The 26,917-nt window shown below is 38.4% G+C and overlaps 2 protein-coding genes across 3 annotated transcripts in view; one reads left to right on the top strand and one right to left on the bottom strand.

The window, feature by feature from the left end:
* Positions 1-6,776: 6,776 nt before the first annotated feature.
* LOC122087548 lies at positions 6,777-15,125 on the bottom strand. The gene is made up of 3 exons (XM_042656715.1): positions 14,828-15,125; positions 13,834-14,231; positions 6,777-7,148 (listed from the first exon to the last, which is right to left on the bottom strand). The coding sequence occupies exons 2-3, from the start codon at positions 14,151-14,153 to the stop codon at positions 7,139-7,141; spliced, it is 330 nt and encodes a 109-aa protein (XP_042512649.1). The 5' UTR covers positions 14,154-14,231; positions 14,828-15,125; the 3' UTR covers positions 6,777-7,138.
* A 1,243-nt stretch (positions 15,126-16,368) lies between these two features.
* The window catches only part of LOC122086680, a 14,006-nt gene continuing 3,457 nt past the window's right edge, over positions 16,369-26,917 (top strand). Inside the window, exons 1-5 of one of the 2 annotated variants that reach the window (XM_042655661.1) lie at positions 16,369-16,599; positions 21,851-21,955; positions 22,048-22,176; positions 23,663-23,721; positions 24,929-25,010. In XM_042655661.1, coding sequence (XP_042511595.1) covers positions 21,881-21,955; positions 22,048-22,176; positions 23,663-23,721; positions 24,929-25,010 — 345 coding nt within the window. In that variant the 5' untranslated portion in view covers positions 16,369-16,599; positions 21,851-21,880. Of the gene's footprint in view, positions 16,600-21,850; positions 21,956-22,047; positions 22,177-23,662; positions 23,779-24,928; positions 25,011-26,917 lie in introns of both variants that reach the window. The other variant, XM_042655660.1, reaches the window with a different exon arrangement.

The following is a 26,917-nucleotide window of genomic DNA, read 5'->3' as shown; positions in this document are numbered from 1 at the left end:
ATAAGTTACCCCAGTGTTCTTTAGCCCAAAAGGAATCTCTTTGTAACAATAGGTTCCCAATGGAGTGGTGAAGGTTGTCTTCTCACGATCCTCTGGGTGCATGCTCACTTGGTTGTATCCCGAGAATCCATCCATAAATGATAATAATGTTGGGTCCCGATTGACACTGAGAGGGGGGGGTGAATCAGTGTGCCAAATATTTTTTCACTTTCCAACTGTACCCCTGATGTGGCAATCACTATTTGCACTTCAATAGCACAGTCTATTGATGCTGCCCAGAGCTACTATGTATACTACTGACCATTCTTACTGTTGCATGAAACTTACTCACATAATCTGTATTGCTGCCCAGAGCTGTCCCATAAACCTCACACGGTAATCACTGTTACATACATACACAGTCGTATGCACATCCACACTGCACCACCAAGTGGTCAGGTCTACCAGATGTACACACCCATTCTGCAGCCAAGCACTCCAATCCACAATACAAATACGAGCATACACATCCACAACACAAGAAATACGTGCTTCGGCCAGTTGCCTACATGCACGGAGTAATGCCCACTGTCGGGCTCAGTATTTACTCAATACTAATTATGACTGCACCCACAGCCAAGAGAACACATTCCCAGTTTCCACCAATGACATACAATGGCTAGGTCTTCACCCTAGTTTTCTCAGAATGATCTGAGAGGCCGCACCCACGGTAAATAGGTTTAGGTAGTTGTACCTACCAAGGAACACATAGCCCCTGTGTCCAGCACCCACTGAACACCAATAAAATCAAGTTGGGCTTATAACAATGCCCTATAGTGAAGCACTCATACATGCAAATTTCCCCCAAATAGACTACAACTATCACTTAGGCATTTTATCAAACATCTTGCCTACAATGATTTATAATAATGGAAATTTGGCAAAAGTGAGGTTACCTTGGCAAGGAGTAACCGTCGGAGATGCAATAATATCGATCTCCACTTGATGCGGACCACAATCACGTTGTCTCGGTGCCGCCAATACTTCAACCCCGGTTGGCACTTGGGTTTCTTGAAGCAACTCACAAGAACCAAATTCTAGGTTCTTCTTCTTTCTTTTATCCTTGTATTTACTTTCATGGAGCAACAATGGCATTCACATTCACATTCACACACACACAAAGAGAGGGAAAAACTTCTTCTCTATTTCCCTCTTCTTCTCTTCTCTTCTATTTTCTTTTCTTCTCTTGGCAACAACCAATAGAGCTTGCTACATTGGTTTCCAGCAGCTTCCTAAGCCTCTAATGGGGGCTATGGATGAAGTGCAAGAGGATGGAAGTCTTTCATTCAAACCTTTAGCCTTCCACGAGCTTCAACTCGTTTTTCCGACCACCTCAGCAAGCCCTCTGCCTGATTTCTTCCCTCTGATGTGTAGAGCTCGGAGAGATGAAGAATCTCCAACTTGAATCACTCAAATCCGACTTAAAATGAGGGAGATATGACCTTTTGAAGTTGGAGCAATGAGATAGCCCGAAATGGAATCTTCGTACGGGTGGCGTAGGCTACACCGGCAGCGCGCGCAACAGGGGCGAAATCTGACCGTAGATCTCATATAAGAGATCTTATAATCCAAGCCGTCCGATTAAACCAACGGACAACAGATCCAAACCGTTAGATTTGAATCTTGATGACGTCATCATGACGTAGGCGCTGACATCGTCAGAAGTGTTGTCGATCTGTGATTGGTTGCTTTTCCGGATTTTAAGGGAGCTTGTCTCCCACTCACAAAAGTGAAAATGCATATTGACCGTTGGATCCGAATCTTCCATGATGGCTTTAATATGATTTCATGAGATCATTAAGATTGGAATCTTCTTTATATCTTCTATACACGCGCGAAACACACTAACATACTTTGATAACTTGTATCGCCAGTGCATCAAGAGTTATGCACCTAAGCAATCAAATCCTACGCGCAAGCATCTATCTCGTCCATATCACACCAAAATCTCAGCAGCCTTTGGATGGGCATCAAGCCTACGTGGTCGAATCTTGACCATCCATTTCACTTCCCTTTACTCCTCTTTATTACAATCAAGCCCCTGCCTCTATATGTTTCAGTGCTTAAAGACCCCTTGCAACTCAGACCTTCAAAATCTTTAAATTACACAAAAGCCCTTCGAATTTCAAAAATAAATTCCGAAAAATCCCCCCAACACCGAGAGCAACTGATGGATTTTCGGTTTGGATTTTCGAACCGACTTTACGGAAACGCTTATAACTTTTTCATACGATATCCGATCGATATGAAACGATGCGTTGGAATCGTAACTGAATACTCTACGACTTTTCAGAAGACTCAATCATCTGAATCATCCATGTAAAAAGACCAAAATGCCCCTACACCTTTCCAATGACGTATCTTTCTCATACGGAATCGGAATGCGATGAAATCAGAACCGTTGGAAAGATTGTATTTTTTTCGTATTGTTACATGCAGAACACTTCCTTTAAAAAATTCATCTTCAATGCCGAAACTGCCCCCGACTGCCACAAATGACGTAACTTCTTCATACGGTATCGGAATGTGACGAAATCAAATGCACTGGACTAGGTAAATTGCAATATATCTTTTTCATGAAGAACCGATCTTCCAAAAATGTCATTTTCACTGCCGAAAATGCCCTCGATCGTAAATAGACCAATTTTACCAGTTTTGACCCAGAAATCCGTACCACCTATTAATGATGTATTAAACCACTCCATGCATACCAAGCTGCTCTGTTATCTCATCGGTGATATTGGACACTGCCATGTCATCATTTTCATCCACGTCACCCAAACTGGCCACGTCATCACCGCCACGTGGCCGAGTTGCCAACAAGGACAACCATAAAACAACACACATTACCAAGAAGTAGCTGAATGAGTTTCCATGGAAATTTTACAAACAAAAGTTTCCTTGGAAATGAATGGAAGAAATGAAAAGGATCATCTCAAAGCTTAAAATGAAGAAGAATGATTTTGAAACTTGCCAAAAAGGAGAAGAATGATGCTGGAAGAAGTTCTTGAAAATGTATGCATTTTCTTTATCTAAATATATAAATAAAAAGAAAGTGGGTAAAGCAAAGTACACCCACCTAGAGATCTATCTCCTTATAATACGAAGTCGATAATATCCTTCCCTTCCAGTTCCCAATGCCCTTTAATTTCAACACCAACTGAACATGGTGAAGATATTATCCCTTGACCGTGGCAGATGAAAAACCTCCCCTGGGTATAAATATGAATGATGAACAAGTAGAAGACTAAGGAGGTAAAGGAGGATCCATATGGTACTTTATTAGCATTAAAAAAAATATATCTCAAGAGCTTACAGAAGCATTATCAGTCAACGTGTATTGGGTAGAAGTAGTTTTCAGTACTGAGAAGTGGCCATTAGCCACCCTATATCTATAGCCAGTCTTTTAGCTAGATCCTTTAGCTGGATTACGTCTTGTGGCCCTGTGATGTTGAAACCTGAGAGATAGCATTTATATTTTTTGGTTCTTAGGTTGATTGGATCAAGGAAAAGTTAAAAGAGGAAACCTCATGGTACTTTCTTCTTCTCTATCTTCTCTCAATCTGAAAGTATAAATTGTATTAATTAAAAAAAAAAAAAAAAATTGTGGAAGGTTCAGTATGCCACCTGCTTTGTGGAGCTAATGGTTCAACAAGTGGGAGGGTTAGGACGAAAAGGTCATAGGGGGACTTTTCTGAGGGGAGAAGGATGAGATAAGCACAGATCTGGGTATACTAACAATATTTCCACCTTTTCCCAAAAAAATATAATTTGTATTTCACGGATTAACTTTTTCCTTGGTAATCTTTTTTAGGAAAAAAGAATGCTACTTGATCACATGATTACATCCAGACAGAGGAGCTCGTGAGGTTACCTCTCTATCTCCCATGAAATCAAGAATTCCATCTGTATAAATCCTTTAGCACGCACTCTTATTGGCCCTTGCGCTAATACAAAGGTCTTGCCCTCTTCTTCAACATTTCCTAGCACAATCTACTTTCTTCTTTCAAAAGGAAAAAAACGAGAGATAAAAAGCTTCTATAGTAGTTATACATGTACATCAACCAACTTGTGAAGAGGACACTGACATCAGAATTGAATTTTCCACTTGATTCTTGACTTCAGAAATATCCATGAGTCTTAACAATTAGGAAAATGATAACCCACACGCGTCGTCATGAACCTTCTCTCCATTTTTCTCCTTCTTGGCACTTACCGTATATGAATTGTGTTTCATCATCTCCCACGCTCTAATTGGTTATGCGTGGGGATTCCATCCCATACGGCCGGCGTGACAAACCGTAAACCATTAGAAGGAAATTATTTAGAAAAGTTTATACAATTCTTCCACGTTTGTTCTAAATTAATATCTTCCATTCTATAAATTATTTCATTTATGAAAAGAAATGTTATATTTTACTCTTTTTGAGGACGGTTAGGATATTTTTCGTTTTGTTTTGTTTTCTTATTCTTGTCCATTCTCCTTACTCCATATATAATATATTTGGTTTTGTACCATTTGAAGGCATTGCTTTGCATAATTGTTTTCACGGAATGGAACTGTGAAGGCATTAAGAAGTACTTTATAATACGAAAAGATTATTATTATTATTGGCAAGAGGGTTATTTGAGCAAACGGCACAACAAAATACAACTATGAGGTGAGATAGAATGATATCATATATACGAGGGTAGCAAGATCATTTCATCTGAAAAGATGAGACAGAAACACACAAGTGCTAACATACCCTATCCTGATGGTTCAGAAAACCTTTTCCATTGGACAAGCGAAACTACACCCAGGGTGGCACTTGGCCACACCAAAATACAATAGAACACAGACAGGGTTAAAGGCTAGGGTGGTATCAGGTGGGATACAGCACAAAACACAGGTCAAACAAGCCAAACGCAACAGTAGCCCACCACGAGAGAGAGAGAGAGAGACTTCCAATGCTCTCCTGTCTTCCACACCTTTCTAGCTTGGGTCGAAAACTGAAAAATCATCAGCAAGGATACGCAACAAAAGCCAAGTGCTTTCAGGTCAGTGGAGAGAATATATTCCCCTTTTGGTCAGAAAGATGGAAACCATTCAATTAAATGGACCTCTCTATGTGCTTGAACCTATGGCGTAAACCCTCACTATGGAACTATGCACCAGAACCACAGAGTAGACTATGTTAATACTGGGAATGCTTACAAGGGCCATTTCATGTTGTTCTCAATTCATTTCTTGAAAATTGAAATCCTAGAATATAAGAAGAGTCACACACATGACAAGGCCACATACATGACACTGCAGTGGCTATAGAGATGCCAATTGCAAGTGACTACAAGCCTGTTGGGGAAGCTGACTAGCTAACAGTGACAAGTGAATGAACACCATCCAGGGATGCCATATCACAACCTTTACAAGTCTGTAGCATAAAGTGGTGGCTATTAAAATTCCAACATCAGCACATACTACTTCTATGGTTTGAAGCCACTTTAAAGTTAGATACAGTTACTGATTTGATTTTCTTTTGACAATTAAAAGCAATCCCTTCAAATCTGTACACTCTTTGTGTCAACATCTTAAATCCTAGACTAATAAAAAGGCACTTTTAAGGTGCCCTTAACAAGTATTGGAATTGTGTAAATCTTATCCAAATCTAGGTGACTAGCTGCCGGCCCAACTAGAAAATCTATTAAAAAGCAGAGGAAGAAAGCAGAATCTTGAAGGTATCAATTTACATGCCTAAGGTCCTCAGAGCTACAAAAAATCCATACATCTCAGCATGCTTCATTTGCCTGAATATTTCCCCTACCACTTCCCCCACCTGAGATTCCAACAGCCCAGACACAAGGCAAATCCCCTTGATGCATGATGCTTAACAAGGACTTGCAAACAATTTCACCCAGTGCACTACTCCTTGTATTTGATGGTTACCAAACCTCATCCACTCTGGATTTCCCCAATATTTCCTGCCCATTATGTAAGTTCAGAATTCTTGAACAATCTTTCATGTACATGATGTAGGGCTTGAATAGTCTTTTCTGCAATGCAGCGGCAGAAACAGAGTTGCCAATTTGCAAGGTTCATGCCTAATCTTATTGTGCACCCAGCTCTCAATAGGGTCCTCCAAAGTAAACTCAGCTCAAATGCTAAGAGAAAACATGAGATTGAATAAAAGGGATAATCAAAATTAAAGAGGAAGCTGGACAACACAAAGTGAACCTGACTGTAGTTCAAATCAGATGCAAAGCAAGTAGTGGACTGGTTGCAGACACTGTCAAGACTGGCACTGTGGAATTTTTTTCTCTCACTGTATATAAAGGTTCTGTTTGTTTTCAAAATACATAAAAAACCACTGAAAAGAAAGACTTTAGGATGACATTGTAAATTCCAGATAGATGCCCAAAACTAACGGCAACAGGGAGCTCAAACTTACAAGAGAATCTGGGAAGGCTGGCTTTGTTGTAGGCTGGATAGATCTGAAGATGTTTTGCATACTAATTCCAGGACTCTTATGTACCACATTCAAACTCAGAAAATTCAAAAAAATCATGGGATAGTACCTGACATCAGCATTCTTGTAAAATTTTGAAGGGCAAAAACTGTCTGTGAACCATGCCACCAACCACATACAAACTTCACTATAGGATGTATGGTTACTTCATCACCCCTCCCCCAAATGAAAAAAAAAAAAAAACAATTAACTAATTGAACTAAATTTAATTCTATAAGATTACAAAGAAAATATTCAAAAGTAGGAAATTGCAATTGAAACATCTTAATGGTGTTTTTTCCAAAATCAAACATTGTCGTTCAGCATCATGGAGCACCCATCACTTTGGGAGAATCTCCATTTTTGTCTTATGAAAAAGGCAACATTGAGGCCTGGGCCAATATGGATACTGGGACCAACATTCAAAAAAATTCCAAGACTGGGACTGATTATTATAAAATCAAACACAAATAATAGAGAACAAAGTAAATTAGGACTTTGTTCAATGGAAATACAATAACATGAACGAACCTACAAGATTAACAGCCAGAAAGGCAAAATGCAGATAACCTTGGCAAATAATGCTTCTAGTAACCAGTTCCTCAACAATGTTCTCAAAGACCCCTGCAGCATTTCCAATTGAATATATCAATGCATATAAGCACACAACACCCAAGCATTCTAGTACAACCAGATGAAAACTATGACATGATTATTTCAGCAATCCAAAAACAAATGATAGAATTCTTTTTGCACCTGTAAGTGATACAAGTGGCTGTTTTCTCATATATAAAAGGTGATATGAGAATTGAAATTCATCAATTAATAATAAAAATAATCCAGCATAGTTTGGGGTCTTAATTTCACCCAAAGATCAAATAGCTTTAGTAATTGGCACAACTTTGTTAGGCCAGAGGTTATTTACTATGGTACCGCAAGCAATGAAGCCTACAGGGCCAGGGTTTTTCTTCCACATGAAGGATGATGTGGTGGACCAGACCACCCAAATAATGGAGGACCACTGGCTTAGCCACATGTATGGTCATAGTTTCGTGGTGAACATCCACCTTGTACAGTTATTTTGTCAAGTAAATATGGCCCTAGGGACCAGGCCCCAAAGCATGTCCATTTGGAAGCTAACTGTGGAGAGAATGGGAAGACGACAGTCATGCTTGAAATACTTTGTGGTGATGCAAAATTTCAGCAAGAAGAAAAGATGAACTTGTATTTTGGGTTTGGTACAGTTTCTTGGGTCAAACTGAACCTATGGTTCAAGATTAGGTCAAGTTAGGCTTAATTTTGAGTGCCCAATGGGTTATATGGACTATGGGCTTAGTATTATGGGTTTACTTTTAAAATGGGTCAATTCTGGGCCAATTCTATAAACACAAATATAATATTAGGTATTTAAGTCCTATATGGTATTAGTTTCCAGCCCCTAGTTTCTGTTTTGTTGAAGATCTAGAAAAGTTTTAAATTTGAAGAAAATTTAATTTGCAAGGGATCCTCCCATACATAGAGGGTTTCCTCTTTTAGTGGTTGCTATGGATTTATAAATAAAGAAGGGCCTGTACCCTCCAACAATTATGACAATTTGTAAGCTTTATGCTTGTCATTTACTGTGAAATGCAGTCTATCATTGTGAGAAGCAATGCTACCATGGTGGAAGACCAAGAAGGCTGGTGAGATGCTGGCCAAGGCCCATGTGAGAAGCCTGGTCATATCCCATTTCCTATTCTTCTTCCTAGGTTCTCTTCTTTCTTCCGAAGGTCAGTTCTGTTCTCTTTCTTGCGCATACACTTTCTGTTCTGATTTGTTTTACTGTTAGTTCCCCTCAAATGTTTCTTTAGTTTTCAGATCTGAAACTTGGTGCTAATACTGCCCTCTTCTCTCCCATCCATTCCTTATACTTGATAGCAGTATTCTGTCATTACTGAAGCCTTGTGACAGCACCATCCGCTGTTTGGATTCCTATTATTCTACTTTTTTCTATTTTGCATGACTAATGAAATTTGAAAATCCATGGTATCTCAGAAGCAAGTAGATCGAATGATCAAATCTGTGATCAGATCTCAAATAGAAGAAGCAATTGCACTACTAAGGTATATTGGATTGACGGAAGGGGAGGGAAAAGAAATGAGATCGATATTCATGGGAAAAAAAAAATAGAGAAAACGTATGGAAGAAGAGAAGAAATCAGGTTTGTGATACCAATCATCCCATATGCATTGCCCAACAGCCCCAAAACTCTAAAAAAAATTCATAATCTCTACTCAAATCATCCTTCATTGATGGTGTATATTACATATATAAAGACTTTCTAAAATTCCAAGATTGACTCATAAAAGATTTCTAATCACACACAAAACAGAAATCTATCTAATTAAGTATCCTTATCACCAATACTATACTTAACTACTAATCCTGTGTACTAACTTTATCCCCACTTTATGGGCTTATAAACTAGGCTCATTACAATAAAACCCATTACAATAAAGCCCACCCTATGATATAACTACCCAAAGCTTAGTTTCGACATATTGGACTGCCACTATCATCTTCTGGCCTCCCAAGCTTGCACATAGGCTTCCATATGGGATTAATGTCTAATGCAACTGCATCAATGGCACTTGCTGAATTGTTTTCACTACTTCCTAATTCCTTCTCCAGATTATATTTGTTTTAGTTGTTAATCTGTGAGTTATTTGCTGCTGTTCTATGGTTTCTATTTCCAATATTCACTTTCTAGTTGATTCACTACTTACTGATCGATTTTTTCACTCTCTATTTTGATTTCTCTTGCTATTTCATTCTAGTTGTGGTTTTCTTGATATTACTAATTCTGGATTTATATTTCAGCAAGTTACTAATTTGATAACCTTCTAATATATTCCAATCTGGCCATTGGATGGTCATCAAACTTGGCTGAAATACTCATTCCATTTCCTAGGCTACTTGACCTGATTTTTTTGGCCACATCCGACTTTTCCTTTCCAGGTAGCTGAATAAGAAGAACAAAGCCCATACTGAGGCCCACAGTTTTTCAACTGGACTTTTGGTTCAGCCCATACTTAAGCCCATGGTCAAGGTGTTTGCTGGTTCTCTCAAAAACGAAATCGTGGGATTATTTTGAAGTACTAAAATAGTTAGCCTTAGTTTCTATGTTGGCTACTTAGTAGTATCTTTAGTTTCTAAATTTATTAGTTCTATTTCCTTGACATAAAAGGCACCACTACATGTGTGGGCCTATTTTAGTAGTTACTGTTTTCTAGCTTCCCATTCTAGATGTAACACACTCCTCTTAAAATTGCAAGGGGCCTTAGAGCATTCCCCACGATTTGATAATGAATGAATGTTGGCTTTGTTTTCGTTTGCTATGAGAAACAGTTATGCGGTGAGATGCCCTGCTGGTAAGTGAGATAATGACCAAGGCCATAGGTGAGCAATGCAGTAATGTGTAGGACATACATATCTCCTTGAGTTATTTTTGTAATTTTTATTTTTATTTTTTATTATTTTTTATTATTATTATTTTTATTCCTGTTGATGGAGTCATAGATAGAGTTGTTTTAGTTTCTAAGTCCAAGTTAGAGTCAAGTTCTTTTTTAGTTTTGGATAAGGATTAGGATTGTTTTTAAGCCTTTAAATGCATGCTGTAACGAAGGATTCAAGGGCTTTTGGAATGGAAGAATTTTGAGTTGCTTAATGTTACCACTATGGTGCATCTATTGGCCGTGTGGCTGCCTTCTCCTTCCTCTATAATTCTGGAGTTCTTCAGGTACTATCCCTTTTTCCTCCATCCTTCTCTTTGTTCTTTCTATTATCACCTCCCCTCCTATTCCTCCTTTATCTCCCTTTTGTACCCTGTTCTTACCCTTACCCTGTAACTGTCGAACCAAGTGAACCGCAAGCGACTTGATCCAACTCTCAAATGATCTGCCTCATGGGGGCTATGCAAAGGAAGAAACACAGAACTTGGCTGCATTCATTCGGACTGAGCGAGTGGAACTTGAAGGTATAGGAGGGGCAGCCTTGGGGAATAAGTGATTGTCTAAGTAGGGAATTTTTAAATCCATTGTCTACCTAAATTTCATCCCTCTTTTGAGTATACAGGTACAGACTATATCACTTCTACATGTTCTTCTATTTCGCTGTTTTTGATTGAATGTGATGCAGCTCGAACAAATTCAACAGATATAAAATTTGCTTTTGGCCTAGTATCAACAACTGCATGAACATCAGTGGGGTCGGAGCCGTGCAGGAGAGTACCCTTCTGTCTGAAGAGAGGAGCCTTATCAACTAGTCTATTCGAAAATGATGAAAGGCTAGCTGAATGAGCTTCTACATCCTCATTTTCATCATCGATAATATCATCGTCCTTGAGGGGATAAGGATATAAATGAGATTCATCTTCATTCTTCTTTGTCGGCTGCTTCTCTGCTACGTTCACAGAACGAGTCCTGTTGGGACACTTGTTGGAATAGTGACCCTTCTCACCACAATTATGGCATGTGATATTCTTCACCCCAACACTATCCTTGTTGAACTCTGACCTTTACTCTTCAACTCTGCGAGCTTCAGGCTTCTTTTCCTCCATACGTGGTGGAGGTCTATAAACTGAAGAAGTCTTGAGCATACCCTTCCAATAAATGGACTTCTCTTCAGCTGTTTTGGCATGAGTTGCTACCACATCAACAGACCTGAAATCAGTGTTAGCCAACTCAAGTCGAATCTCAGTACTTAACCCACTGATATATCGCATCACACGTTGTTGATCTGTCTCCTGAAGTCGACACCTTGATGACAGTTTGTGGAATTCAAGGGTGTAGGAATCCACATCTTTGTTCCCTTGTTGCAAGTTAAGTAATTTATGGAACATTACCTTTTCATAATTAAGAGGAACAAATTTTTCAGTCAGGATCTGCTTCATGACCTCCCAATTGATAACGGGTCCAAGTCTTCTAACAAACCTTGCATGGATTACATCATTCCACCATGAACATGCATACCCAATAAACTTGGTGATGATGAGTTCACACTTCTTCAAGTCTGGAAGAGACTTATATGCAAACATTCTCTCCACTTTGGTAAGCCAGTCAAGAAATTCCTCAGGTCCCTTTTCACCACTGGACTCGGGAACCTCAACTTTGATGCCATAATCTCTGTCAGAAAATTGCCGGGTAACATCCTGGGGAACAACTTGATCAAATTGCTGCCTCTGAGGTGTGTCTTCGATCCGTAAAGTGTTGAGCTGAGGAGGTAATGTAGAGGATCCTTCTTCAGCTCGCTTGTCAGACCTCTTCATAAAGGCAATCATCTCTTACATAAACTTATCAAACTTAGCTTCAGTCCTCTCAAGCCTAGCATCAGTATTCTGTTGGTTCTCGACTAACTCACGATACAATTTGTGCAACTCAGCATTGGTGATGTGACCTGTCATGGTTAGAAAATTGCAGGAAAATTTCCTCTAATACCACTTGATGTGGAACTGAATTCCAATGATCGAAATCGGATCACTTGTGCAACCAGCATTGGTGATATGACTAAGAAGCTCAATGTAATGGTTGAGGGGTATTCTTGTAATTCCATAAACAATTTTAAGAGCTTAAAAGAGAGGAAAATAAATAACGGGGACAAACTGAAATAGAAATTGGAAAGAGAGGGATGTTTAAGAATTACACAAGAGAAGGGGGAGTAATAGAATATAACCTTACAAAACAAGGGCTTACTTGTAATAACCAGAAGTTAAATGCATAAAAAAATATAACAAAGATCTTTATTTCTTCTTCCTCCAACGATACGAACCAGTAAAGGCAGAAGAACCAGGGAACGAAAGAGGAGAGAACACCTTCAAATCTTCTCTGTTAGGCATGAGATTTCAAGCATAGGGTTTCAAGGGGGAGCTCTTCCAAACCCATATGGTATCTGGTCAGGTAAGCAGGCTGAAAGGATGTAAGAAGCCTTGAGTAAGAAGCTGGCGGTACGTCCTTCTGCAGCCCAGTTGCAGACCTGATGTCTCACCATAGAAGAATCGAGATGGCATGAGTTCAAAGAGGGTCAGTCGCCTAGACACAGGCAACCTTCGATCCAAGTCTTGGGGTCAATCGATTGAAGACAAAACTGCAGTGATGCCTCCTTTCAGATATCGTACTGTCGCCCAAAACAGGGCAAGGGAAGAAAAACCAGAAATTTAAAAAAAGAGAAGGAGAAGAAATAAAGGGGAATTAAAGGATGGAAGAGAAGAGATGGGAAAATTTCAGAGAAAGAAGAAAGGGGAATCGGCAGCCATGGTTTCAAAACCAAAAACTCTTAATAAAATTTCTATTCTTCAAAATCTAAAACTGAGTTCTTCTCCATTACAGGGCTATTTAAAGAAAAAAAAATAATGACATAATTTTCGAAGCTAATTAAAAATGGAAACTAAACCTAGATAGCAACTAAAATAAAAATCAAATCTAAATAAAAGACTGTTAATCTAATCTCTAACCAATAAAGGAAGTAAATAAAAATCAAGTCAAAAGATAGCATTAATCCCTCGCCAAGCTGCATCAAAATGTCTTTCTGAACCAGCAATGAAAATCTATATTTTGGAAAATAAAAGAAAAAGGTCACCCTTGATGGTCTTGATTTTTCTGAAATAACAAGGCTTGAGTCACTAATTTTTGTGGTATGGCATGGAAGATAAGGTTTCAAACTAGTAGAATGGCAAGGGGATGGAAGACATGGACATTCCGTGGCCTGCCAATGGTAAACAGAAACTAATCCCTACCCATTATGAGGAAAATAAAATCAAAATTTATTTTTAAAGGTTTAAAATATTAAAAACATGTCAAAAACCAAACATACAAACAACGAATAATGCATCTGTTACCGTCCATATTCATATTAAAACAACATAATTAAGAAGAATTCTTTCAATGTTATTGTACATAAGGAACTGAATTAATTTGATAAATGCCTTTATGCAAGTGAAAAATCGTAGCCTCAAGTTGGAAATCCAGAGAAGTTGACACAGAAAATTCGAATGCGAAGGCAGCAACAGTAGCATAACAATGGCAGCTATAAAAATTTCTTCCTTCCTGCTTTCCCTTGATTAAAAGCTAAAATGTTAATTTATCAAGGTTTTTTGTGGATCTTGTTTGAACAACAAGTGGAAGACACCGAGATGTTCCGTTCAAAGCTAAGCTAAAGCACAACTAGAAATCATTAAATTAAAATTAAACTAAATCATGCTCAAGTTGTGACAGTAAATACATGTCAATGAACTTTTCCTTTATATAGGGAGTTAGTTTTTGAGCCAGCATGTTACCTGACTTTCTTGACAAGGATGGCTTGGAGCTTGCGAGCAAGCTCTTGGGATCGGATCCTCCGTTCCAAGGCCTTACGAGCTAAGACTCGCTTCTCAGAGTTCTTGACATGGACGGTCTGCTGACGCTTTATCAGACGTTCCATGCCACTTGATTGCATCTTACGTTGCATCACAACCAGCGCTTGCTCAAGGTTTCCATTGCGTACCCTTACTCGGATCCCTCGCCATTGCTGTAATTGCTGATGCATTGAACACAACGGATTACACACAGCACCAGGGAATCCGAAGATGTTTGAGACTTTCTTTGCCATCGAATTCATTTTTTAGGATTTTTGTTTGTTTTCCAAAGTTTTCAGGATTTGCAGGTAGAGTGGCAGGGTTCTGTTTGAGGACTTGAGCTGCATAAAGAACTAGAGTGTTGAGCAATGATGGTCATGAAATTTTCAACATATAAGCTTAAAACCCAAAATAAATGGGAAAAATAAAATCATGCATAAGGGGAAATAATGTAATAGGAACTAATACCATAGTTGAGTAGTTCTTCATTAATCTCTATATCTCAACAGTTGCCTCTTTGTTTTAAAGATCATAAACCTAAAATATAAATCTAGTAGCATACTATAGGGCCATCAATTAAACTTTTTTCAAATTTTCAAATGTATATTGGTTCTTATAAGAGCATGAAAATCAACCCAACCCAGCCAAAAAAATAAACACGAGATAGAACTAACAGTACACATTAATAACCTAGATTTTCTCATGACATGTAATAGATAACATTCAGAAAACAATATAAATTCCCTCTAGTCGAGAATAAACAGCTTTCAATCGCAATGCCAACTAACAGTACAAAAAAATAACCTAGAATTAAATACACAAACAAAGGCCTTAGCTTCATTAACACAAAAATAAAAGGCAATGGGTAGCATTTCAAAGGTAGAACTCATCAATGTACGCGACGCCAGGAATAAAAAAGAGTTAGAAGAGGACTTACCAGTTAGCGGCCACAAAAGACTGGAGAGGGGTTGTGTGGAGAGCAGGTCTGTTCACCGGAGTGAAGCAGTTTGACAGATTTCAAAATGGAGAGTAGAGGGGATGAGGGGATCGGAGCCGCTGGTCATTCGAGGCGATAAGGCAGCTGTGGGAGAGGACCGATAAATGGGAAGAGACGATGGAGGAGCGAAGTGAGGGAGAGTGAATACTCTGCGGCTTTTGCCTGACTTCCTAGTATGCGGGGAGAGAAAAACCAGCTCGTAGAGTCTAGGGGTGTAAAAAATTAGCCGACTTAATTGAATCGAAATTGATAACTCTGTTTTTTAATAAGGTATGATTTCTATTTATATTTATTAACTATTTTCTATAAATTATTTGTGACAATATACTGTGGACCATGTATGGTATTCGTTTGGTTACTCTTTATAAAATAGATTATATAATGAGAAAATATATTTCAGTTTTTCACCTTCAGTTTTGAGCTTCAAGCGACAGAGATTATAGGATTTGAAATTTTTTATTCGAAAATTATAAAACATATTGAAATTACATATTTACCATTGATTTTAAGTAGTTTATAACACATGCTCATTTAAGGTAGTAAAAATCAACATAAATGATTTATTGCCACAAATCACAAATAGCTCGAGAGTAATTTTGTGATATGTGATTTTATACCAACCATTTGTAAAAATATACCAAACGCTTATAAAAATATAAATAAGTCAAATAAATACAAATATAAATCAAACCAAAGAGAGCTTAGATGCTTTTTTCTTGGGATCGGGTCTCAACTACGATAATGATTTGGATTGGATCTCTATCAATTGGGATCAAACGGATTTATCCTCTCTCTCTCTCTCTCTCTCTCTCTAATGATATGTATTTGAACCATTTTACCCTTATACTTTAGTACCTTACCAGTGGATCAGTAGTGGAGTAGTCAAGATCGAGTATTGGTCTTAGATGATACTGAACTACTGAGTTGATCAATCGATCAATGACCTAATACAAATTTTTAAATTATGTTGAGGGTTGAAGGTAACCTAAGCACCATTTTGTACACGCTCAATCTACTAGCAGTAGAATCAAGTTTTCGGAGAAGGATTATGATCCTCTCTAGTGCCAAAGAGAGCCTAGCGACATCCGATGGCTAGGAGCACCTTGGACACTTATTTAGATCATCTCCAACATCAGAGGGAGCTTAGCTCACATCTAGTTGCTAGGAACCCCTTAAGGTGCATGTCTAGGATACTCCCAACATTTGAATGTGGCTAGGTTCCCTCTTAGAGAGGATCATAATGTACCCCAACATCTAGGTGCACAACCCAAGGGGGATTCAAATCCTCTCCAGCTGAGTTGGAGGTCCGAACACACACACTAACACGTAAACTTGCATCCCAAGATCCTCCCAACTGTCGGATGCTCCCTCAGTCCTAGAGAGGATATAAATTATTGGGAAAACCCAACTTCTTCCTGCACCAATACCTGAGCCAGACGGCCAGACCATACCAAAATTAACCCATATATTGTACTGTTTGGTTGAAACTTACAAATGCGGTTTTACTAAATTACCCCATATATCGTCTCTCACTCACTCTTCGTTCTCCAAGGGTTTCGTAGCCGGCTGTCGCGGTGTCGCAGTGTTTGAGTCCCTGAGTGCCTCGCCCGAGCGCTGTAGAGTACCGTGCCCACAGCCGTTGCCGCCCCTTCTCTTCCCGGCGGCTATTCCAATTTCGAAGTTCTTAAATTGCAGCACCGGCGCAGGAGGAGGTAAGATTTCTCACTCTCGCACAGCATAATCCCCTTCCCCTAACGTTCAAACTCTGCATCAGTGGTTGAAGTCGAAACCAGCAACGAACCCCAATCCCACTGCCACCGGCATACCAACCAGATAGAACATTTCCAAATTAATGTTGGCTCCCGCCCTTGGTTGTGCAGTTCCTCTCAATACCCCACACCCGATTTTGTTAGAATTACCTACCGTTCCTTATGCATTGTTCTCTGGTAATTCTGCATTCGTACTTGATGTATAGATAGAGATATGGAGCCAGTGGAGGGGAGGATGATAGAAGGGTGAGTAATTGTGAGGGGGCAATTTAGTACTATATTGTCTTGCACTGCTCTTCTTTGCATTGGTACTCTGTATTGGTAACCATCCTGTATATCAGTGAATAAATAACAGCAGTTTAAAACCTTAGCGGTAATATGAAATTATAACTAGAAGAATATGAAGCGCAAAGGCTGAGATTTCAAAGAATTAGACTTCAAGTAGGAATGTAGGATTTCTAAAAAAGTTGATGTGGTTTTAAAAGGTTTTGTAAACAGAAACTGAACTAAATCTTAGGCTAGGAATCAGAACAGGGATTTTAGGATAAGCAAGGGAGGAACTCTTTTACATAATAGTAATCAGTAGTACAAAACATAATTAAGAAAAGAAAGAAAACTAACATGCACAGGAAGGGAAAAAAGCTCTGAACTGATTTGTAAAGGTTGCAATCCTACCAGTACCCTAAACTGGAATCCCACCAGGTCTTCCACTGAATCTCATAGTACAACATGCTTCGAATCCCACAGAACCATAAGCTGAAAGCCAATCATTACATGCTTATGTAGAGTTGAGTATTGTAAAGACAACTCAGAAAAGGAAAGCTAAACAAACTGGGAACCTTCCAATTGATGACTGTGTTTGGAAGTGTCCTAATGCAACTTAAACAACGAAAAATACAGGAAAACTGAAGGGAAATATGACTGGACTCATAGTATCCTAATCCAGCCTAACTATTACAATTTAATAATAAGAGAGAAAAAAAAAAAAGAACTTTGAAACAAACCCCACAATTGAGTGAACCAGGTCTGAACCAGTTATAGAAAGCTGGTCCAAAATAGAATTGTAGGCTATATTTATTGTCTGGTTCTCCTCCTGAATGCATCAACTCTACTAGTCTACTCATTGTATTCTTTCAACTTCATTTCGACTTGTTTGGTGTAGTTGCAGCATTTTTGCAATATTTTGTTTATCAAGTGCAGGAATCCCCAGTTTCGGAGCAAGGAGAACTTGAATTTAAGCCCATCTGTTTTCTCTCTCTCTCTCTCTCTCTCTCTCTCTCTCTCTCTTCCTCTATCTTTTGTTGAAGAGGAAGGAATGGTCGAATGCATCAATGTGTGTTCTGCTACTGGGCATTGGCACTGGCACAATTTTGGAAGAGAAATAATCGGCTAGACCAGATGCCTGGTATGAGTTTTCTGTATGTTCTCCTGGAGCGACTGAAACGAGTACTTGGTGAGGGAAGGGAAGGAAAGGGGGGTGGGACCATGGGAGAGCAAGATGTGTTAGTACTCATTCACATTTTCCTGAAATGAAATTGGGGCATTGAAACATCTTTTCTAAATTGGAAGCTTGTGACCAGATTCTTTAGAATGCTACATTTCGTTAGTTAAGAGAAGTAGGAAAACGTTAAGTATTTTTTCTTTGAGCCAACATAATGGCTATCTGATCACCCGAAGGCTGGGATTAGAATAACCAGCAGTGATCTAGGACACCAGGTCAAAATGACCCAATAGAGAAAACCAGTAACCTGGTGTAGAGGGCACTGATCTGGTTCCTTTTTGATTGATTGGCCTAATGAACACAAGGGAAATTAGAGTTTATTCTGATGACCAGATTAAGAGATATAAGTGGTTCACAAAACTAGAAAGTGGCTGAAAACAGAATTCCAGATTAGAAGCAAGGTGATTAATAGATGACCTAAGAATTAAAGGAAAACAAAATTGCAAGTAAAATGTGAATACAAATTAGTAACAAAATTTTCAAACCAAAGGCAAAGATTAATGCGGGAGTAGATTACAAGAAACTATCCCAGCAGTTTATAACCCCAAACAATACAAATAGGAGCAAAAAACAAATAAATAAGACCATCAAATAAACCCCCAAGGATACAGTACCAATGCAGGAGCAAAACCAGCCCAAAACCCAACCCGATAGGAGGGGGAAAGACCTGCTATAGAGCTGGAGAGAGAGAGAGGTGCGGCCAGGTCTGTTGGAGTCCGATTGAGCTGCACTCTTGGGCGTAGATAGACCCTAGGTAGGGTACAAAAACTTCAAAAGTTGAGAGGATTCTGACGGCTGGTTGTGAAGTTACAAGCTTTCTTGATTTTCTGACCTAAGAGAAATAATCGCAGGCTTTAGGAGAGAGAATCAATTCTGGTTTGTAACTTGGACAGATCTGAACTTCAGAATCACAACAGTCGTATACTTCAACAACAGTAACTTTAGGATAAAATAGAAAGCTTTAGACAAGAAACAAAAGGAAAAGTGGGGGAGGAGTGGCTGTCTCGGCCCGGGCTTCTCACCCACAGCTATCCCGGCTGTTCTAAGCAATTGATTGCAATTATTCTTTATTCAAATATGAAATTATGAGTACATTGGTTCCTCTATTTATAAAGGGTAGAATAGCAATCAAACTACTACTAGGAGTTAGTTTTCCAATAGGAATAGCAATCAAACTACTACTAGGAATTCAAAATCGAACTAGGACTTGACTTTATGACTCCAACATGGAGTAGGACTAGACAACTAATATCCAATAGGACTTTACAACCGACCAATGGCCTAATGGGCCTTTATTGAATTAAATAGCAACTAACTAAACTAATGAATTAAATCCCGTTTTTCTACCTTCTACCCATATTTTAGATCCATTAAAGTGGCTCATTTCAAAGAAAACCTATGGGATCAAAGGCCCAACCATGGTTTTAAGTATCTCCGATATCGATACGATACCCTCCGATACGTATCTTAAATTTAGTCAACCGATACGATACATTGAATTTTTTAAATCATTTCGTATCGATATATATCCTACAATACAAACCGATATGCAACAATACACCACTAATACACATCGATACGATACGACATGCCTCGATACGACTCTATGAAAAATATAAAATTAAGGTAAAATGTACGTTTCGGTATGTATTGGTACGTATCGGTGAGTATCGGTATGTATCGATCGGTATGTATTGGTACGTATCGGTGAGTATCGGTATGTATCGATCGGTACGTATCGGTATGTATCGATCGGTACGTATCGGTATATATCAGCACGTATCGGTGAGTATCGATATATATATATATATCGGTACGTATCGGTGAGTATCGATACGTATCGGTGCTACGGTCATATAATGGCCAATATGGGTAATTTTTCAGAAAAAAAAAACGATTTTTTGAAGGGTTTTTGTTCCAAAGCTGTTGTCAGCCATTATTTTTCTCTAACTAAAGTGGAAATCATATAATGGCCAATATGGATTATTTTTTACATTTATGGGACAACTACAGACCTTGAATTCTTAGTACTATACCCTCAATTTAGTGTTTATGCATAATACATGTTATCAATAGATTTTTTTAACAAATTCTTTATGCAAAAGTGTTTAAAAAAATGTTTTCTATCCATTTATGTGTGTATCTTTAGCGTATCTTAGTGTATTTCCGATACGATACGATACCCTTCGATACGTATCTTAATTTTGGCCAACCGATATAACGACCGATACCGATACTTTAATCCTTGGGCCCAACATATATATAACACAACCCAAGGCTTATTTGCAATAAAATAAGCCCAATTGACTTTACATCAAAGATGGTGCTGTTGCTGGACTTGAAAGTAAACAGAGATCTGCCAACCACAAGGGAGATCGATGGATTAGTTTGGTGTTTGTTCCAATCCTAAGAAAGTATCTAAACTGAGAAGGAGACAAGAATGTTAATGTACAGAATAGTAAATAAAAGAATAAAGAGAATTAGAGAAGGAAACTGATATCGGCAAGTTATAGGGAAGAAGTAGATCTGACTTTGAAGAATAAAAGAAGAAGAAAGTATGTTAGGCTTTCAAGTTAAATCATTGTCAAAATAGAAACTGTTCTAGAACTAACAAAATAGAAACTATAGGTGCTTGAATGTAGGACACCTGTCCAGCCTTATTGAAACACTACTAAATAATGAATACAACTTACTAAAATGGAAGCAAACACTAATCCCTTATAGGCCTTAAATCCCTTATATTTGGTCTTATAGAATTGGCCCATTACATTTGGGAAACCAAGAATACTAAGCCCATGGCCCATATAACCCATTGGGCACTAATATTAAGCATATTTGTCCATTCTTGGCCCAGTCCAATGGCCTGGTTTGCTGCTGGCCTTTTTGTTCTTCTGAACTGCATCATGACAGGGGTATGTGATCAGAACATGTTTGTGAAAATGTCTACGAGAACCGATTTGAGTTACCCCCAGGAAAACCAGTTTTTTTTTTCCCGTTTGTGTAAAGGATTGTTGGAGTAGCAGAACTTGTTTATTATTATCAATATTATTGAGAATAATGGTTGTGATGTGGTTTTAATGGGTTAACACTTCTCTACTCAACGGGATTGCTTTGGTATGGCCTAATTGGATTTTGGTCTGATTTGAAATGCATAGAGCTTCTCAGTCAGGATCTGGTTTTGTCAAACAGATTGTTATCAAGGGTCTTGGCCATTTGTGGCGTATATCCGTGGATTTTTTTCTTTTATATTAATTCAGTTTTTCCACAGTATGTCCAGCCCCATCCGACCAGGTGGTTGCCAGTTGGATTTTGGTTAGGCTCAGGCAAAACCTATCTTGAAGCCAAACTTCTGCCATTGGTTTTCATATATTTTGTCATACTTGTGGTTTGTTATCTGAATTTCACATGCATACAACCCAAAATTTTTCATTCAAAATTCTGACATTGATTTTCATATATGATGTTATACTTGCGGCTTGTTATCTGAATTTCACATGCATAGATCCCATATATTTTTCATTCAAACTTGTGCCTCTGATTTTCATATATTCTGTTATTCTTGTGGCTTGTTATCTGAATTTCACATGCATAGATCCCATATATTTTTCATTATGTTTTTTACTCTTTAACTCTTATTTGGATTTTACTAGTATTTCGTAGTTCTGTAGCTTATTAGATCCTTCCATTGCCCAGGTTCTCTTCTAGTTGAGATAAGAGTGAAAAATGCTGAGATCTATCATCTTGAGAGCAACCAAAAACCAAAGCATTCCTCCTATTCTTCATCACTTCAATCTTCATGTACTCTCTTTGTTTTTCCCAATGATGACTTTTATTCAGTTAGTTGTTTGTTGAGTGTCTTTGTTTTTCCCCATTAATTTATTTATCTGCAGAGAGGGTTGCATAGCAGAAATAAAAAGGCTTTGGAGTTCATAGCGAAAGGATTCAGTGCTCTACAGGAAGTTGACAGAGTCATCGATCACACTGAACCGAATGACCCTCGTCTTTTCCCTCTTCTCAGAGTAAGGAACATGTAGAAGCCATTTTGACTTCTAATTCTACATCTTCAATCTTTGCTTATTTCCAATTTTGCTGTCAGTTGTTTTTTTTTCCCCCTCCTGAATGCCTCCATTTTCTTTTTAATGGGCAAGAGCAAAATATTTCATTGGTATTGAATAGCTTGTGCATGTATGGAATATGTGTGGAAATATCTTTCATTTTTACAAGATTACATGGGACATATAAAGAGTCACTCATGGACGGTTAACAATGTAGTGAAACTTGAGGAGAGAGAGAGAAAGAGACCCTACAAAGCAACTCGTTTAGATATTTGGGGTCAATCATAAACAAAGAAGGTGAGATAGACGATGATGTGTCTCACAGAATTAAAGTAGGATGGATGAAGTGGAGAGGTGCATCTGGAGTGTTGTGTGATCGACGTATACCTCTAAAGCTTAAAGAAAAGTTCTACAGGATAGTCGTAATACCGGCTATGATGTATGGGGCGGAATGTTGGGCACTCAAGAAGCGTAACTTAGATAAGTTGATTGTAGCAGAGATAATGATGCTGAGATGGATGTGTGGCAAAACTAGGAAAGATAGAGTGAGGAACAATCGGTTAGAGCTGATTTGGGAGTTGCTCAAATTCAGGACAAGCTCAGAGAATGTCACTTAAGGTAGTTTGGCCATGTTCAGTGTAGGCCTTTAAATGCTCCCATAAGGAGGAGTGATCAGATCCATATGGAAGGAGCTAAAAGAGCTAGGGGTAGGCCTAAAATGACCATTGAAGAGTTGGTGAGGAAAGACATGCACAAGCTAGGCCTGGATCCTTGTATAACATTAAACAAAGCTGTTTGGAGTGCAAAGATCCATGTTGCCAATCACATTTATGTGGAATGTCCCGGAGGTGTTGATGTCTCCGAGGTGTTGCGTTACTATGTCTCTTTTCTTTTTGCTTTCCCCTTTTCCTTCCTTTGCTTTATAGTCGTAGATCCATGTAGCTGACCCCATTTAGTTGGGAAAAGGTTTTGTTGTTGTTGTTGATGTTATTGCTGTATAAAGCTTATTTTAGTGGAGTTGACATTGTCTAGTTCTTATTTATGGGATGATATAGTTTGCTCCCTTTTTTGCCGCATTTTTGTGTCCCTCAAGTACTATGTTTGTGCCAATAGAATAGATACATACATATGCTAATACTTATATGAACTACTTTCTGGATTTGTTTCTTCCCACTAATTGTCAATGTGTTTGGAAACGTCTTTCTTACCTATATATATGCCCCTAATTTGCATGAGCCAGGTGCACTTGATGTTTAATTATGTAAATGCACATAGAATTCATATTGCACTTGAACTTGGTAATTGAGGCTTTGATACTAATTATCAGCAATTTTCTTGTTCTTTTTTGGATCATTATTGGTTGCAGAACCCTGAGTTTATGCTGTTATTGGTTTCCCTATTCCTGGGTCTTGGTGAATGCTAATTTTTTCTTCTTTTGGGTTCATACCAGACTGCAAAGGAGAACTTTGAATTGGCGTTAGAGGCAGACAATGGGAACACGCATGCAAGGTACTGGTTGGCCAGGCTGCATTTGAAATACCAGGTCCCTGGGGCCTGTAAAGTAATGTGAGTATGTTTAACTGCCAATTTGATTCTTTAGGGTTGGCATGATCACTCCATTGACAGGGCAAAAAACCTATAGCAGGACTACAAAACTGATTATGGGGTTAGTTAATATATTGGAATATGATTCATCCAAAATATATATTTTGGAATGTAAATTAGGATCTAAATATGCATATAGATAAATTTAGAGAGTTAAGTATTATGGTAATTATGAGTAAGAAACCGATGTAATTTCACAGGTCGCCCTCATTCCATATATGAATTCTTTCAAATTTCTCGTATCATTTTTCATGGATTAGCACCTCAAGGTTCTTTGATGGGCATAAGAAATCGTCTTGGTAGCATCCACCAAACCAATAGAAAAAGGGTTAGCTTTGCAGCTGGTCCACAAGTAAGGTAACTAGGTCCATTACTGCCTGGCTGTGGACCGAAAAGATGTAACAGAGTAATCCCTCATTTGGATCGGAGATGCTAATGTTGCAGGAATCGAAGTGGTGCACCTCTCTACCGCACATGTCTCCCTAGACAGACTATATATGGGGTAGTACTCTTGGAAAGATAGAATATCACTGCGTGAACATTACATTAAGTTAAGAATGTAACTCCCGAGGGATTGACCACTATTATTTTTTATAGTAAGGTGGAGAACTGTTGTTAATTGGAGTGCTGGAGTGTGGAGGTTGTTCCCGTCATTGAAGTCAAAATGTGGGATTGAGCCTTCCAAATAAGAAAGACCAAAAAGTGATCCGTTTTGTTAGTATAACTAACGTCAATATCATATGTACTTTCTCTCATCCAATAAGAATTTCCGAGATTGACTCTATGAAATTGTCTCCTTTCCAAAGCTGCACAAAGTGGCCCCCCCAGAACAAAGCTCCACCCCTCTTCCCTTTTGGCCCCCTTGTTACTAGATTCTTAAGCGTTGCAATTGAGGCTTGGGAGCCAACTTAGATGTATTCCCAACAGACAACGGTGAACTACTGTTAAATGTGCATATTTGTTTTGCATTTAATTGATATTGCACAATATATATTTGTGTGGTCTGATTTGGCTCTGCTAAAGTATTTCTTTTGCGTCTTATTGTCTAATGTTTGTCTGATAGTGCTAACTCTTTCTTCTTTTTTTTTTTTTTTTTTTTGGTGTTGGATAGAGGAGCAGCTTTGCTGGTGGAAGCTGCAAACATGGGTGATCCAGATGCACAATATGAATTAGGTTGTCGTCTAAGAGTTGAGGTGTTCATCTACCTATCTTGATGGTGCAAATAATTCCTGCTGTGTTTTGTATTTACTGTGAGTGGTGAGCCTGTAATTTTGTTGAAGATAGATTGGAACTTAACAGGTTTAATGTTCGGAACATGGGCCACCAAGGGAGTTTATCTTGACAGCTCTATCATATCTGTTGTATGGCACAAGATGGGGCCCAAGCCACAGAAATTCAGCAAGATACTAGTGTAAACAGAATCACGGAAACAGAGAAATATAGGCCAGAAAGAGAAGAAAGTTCGTAACTCACAACAGGGAATCAGCATAATCTAACACTCAAAGTCTAGTATTAGTCAAAACCAGTAGAATAATTTTGAGAGAAGTGGTCTGACCTGCACAGACAATTCCTAATGGCACTAAGATAACAGGACTGCAGTTTTGCAACTATAATTCTAGTTGTCGGAAAAAGAATTCCAGAATTCCAAAGGGAAGTATACCATAAAGTGATTGACATACTAAATTTGAGACGATGCAGATCACTAATTAGAGCGATATATGAAGAATAATGCAATCTGCTATTTAGAAGAATGCAAGAGTGGCTCAAATTAGAGTAATAATAAGAAATAGCAAGAAGAATAGTAGAAGAGAAGAGGAATGAAAGATATCACCTGAAAATAAATATGAACAGTACTAGGAGGGAGGTCATATCTGGAATACCAATTCCATCTGTACAGCTCAACAGCTCCAAAACTCTTGAAAGAATATTTTTTTACTCAAAACTTGTCCAAGTGATGTGGGGTGTGTACTCATACAAAACCTTGTAACTTTCCTAAACTGACTCATAATTGGATTTCTAATTACTCTCTTATATTGACATGACTTAATACACTCAAAATAGAATTCTTAAATTTTATTTAATATTTTAACCTAACTCAAACACTTGACTACTAAACACGTGTACTAGCTTCACCCCCACTCTATGGCATATAAATTAGGCCTGTTACAATGAAACCCAAGAAAATGAAAGGCCTATCCTGTAACTTGTCCACCTGAAATTTGTTTTCAGCCCATTGGACTGCCACCAACACGTTGTGGGTCTCCCAGGCTTGTACCTAGGCCTCCATACAGGATGATATTAATCCAATCAGTCCAATGACTGCATCAAGAAGATTGTTTGGTATTAAGTCCCAAGTACCTTTTGCAAATAGCAATTGGAAGATTGAGATCTGTAGAATTGGAAGCATCTGATTGGAAGAGGGCAGCAAAGAAGTCTTCTTATGGGCTGATTTCTTCCAGTGTTGATAGACTTGAAGTGGTTTCTTAACAACAGGTCTTGGTGCTGGTGCAGGTTCATCAGTGATCCATACAAACAAAGGCACTGGTGGTTGAGACTAGGGACACAGTGGGGGGAAGAAACAGTGGTGTCATGAAGAGTTTGATTTAAAGCTCTACCATCATCAGAAAATTAAGGGGTTCCTTTTTGAATCACATTCCAAACACATCTTTGATGTGCTCATGTGTTAGAGAATTTGGAAGTTCATTGTCTCTGTTGATGTGTGGTTTTTTTTTTTTAAAGATTTGCTCATTGCCTAACAATTAATAATTAAATAATAATCCATTTATTGTAAACATTTTCTCCAGTTCGTGACTCAACAATTATGTTTTAGGTAAATGAAAAATATACCCGAAATGATAGGCTCAATATGCTTCAGCCAAAGAACAATGCATTCTTTGCGAGTGAATTTTCATAATAACTTGTCAGGCTTGTAACTTAAACTGAAGAGCTACTTGGCCAATATGTTCTTGTGCTCTTGTCGAGTTAATATTGTAAGTTGGTGTTTTAGAAATGATTGGAAGGTTTATTGTTGTTAGTGCATGCGTGTTGTGTGCAGAACAGTCGTTGGAGTTTTTTTTTTTTTGGGGGGGGGGGGGGGGGG

Source organism: Macadamia integrifolia, chromosome 8, assembly GCF_013358625.1.
Source record: "Macadamia integrifolia cultivar HAES 741 chromosome 8, SCU_Mint_v3, whole genome shotgun sequence".
NCBI lineage: Eukaryota > Viridiplantae > Streptophyta > Magnoliopsida > Proteales > Proteaceae > Macadamia > Macadamia integrifolia.
This window is presented reverse-complemented; position numbering and strand designations above follow the sequence as displayed.

What these genes read in the sequence shown, in the direction of transcription:
- LOC122087548 (XM_042656715.1), bottom strand. Translation starts at nt 14,153, where the DNA reads ATGAATTCGATGGCAAAGAAAGTCTCAAACATCTTCGGATTCCCTGGT.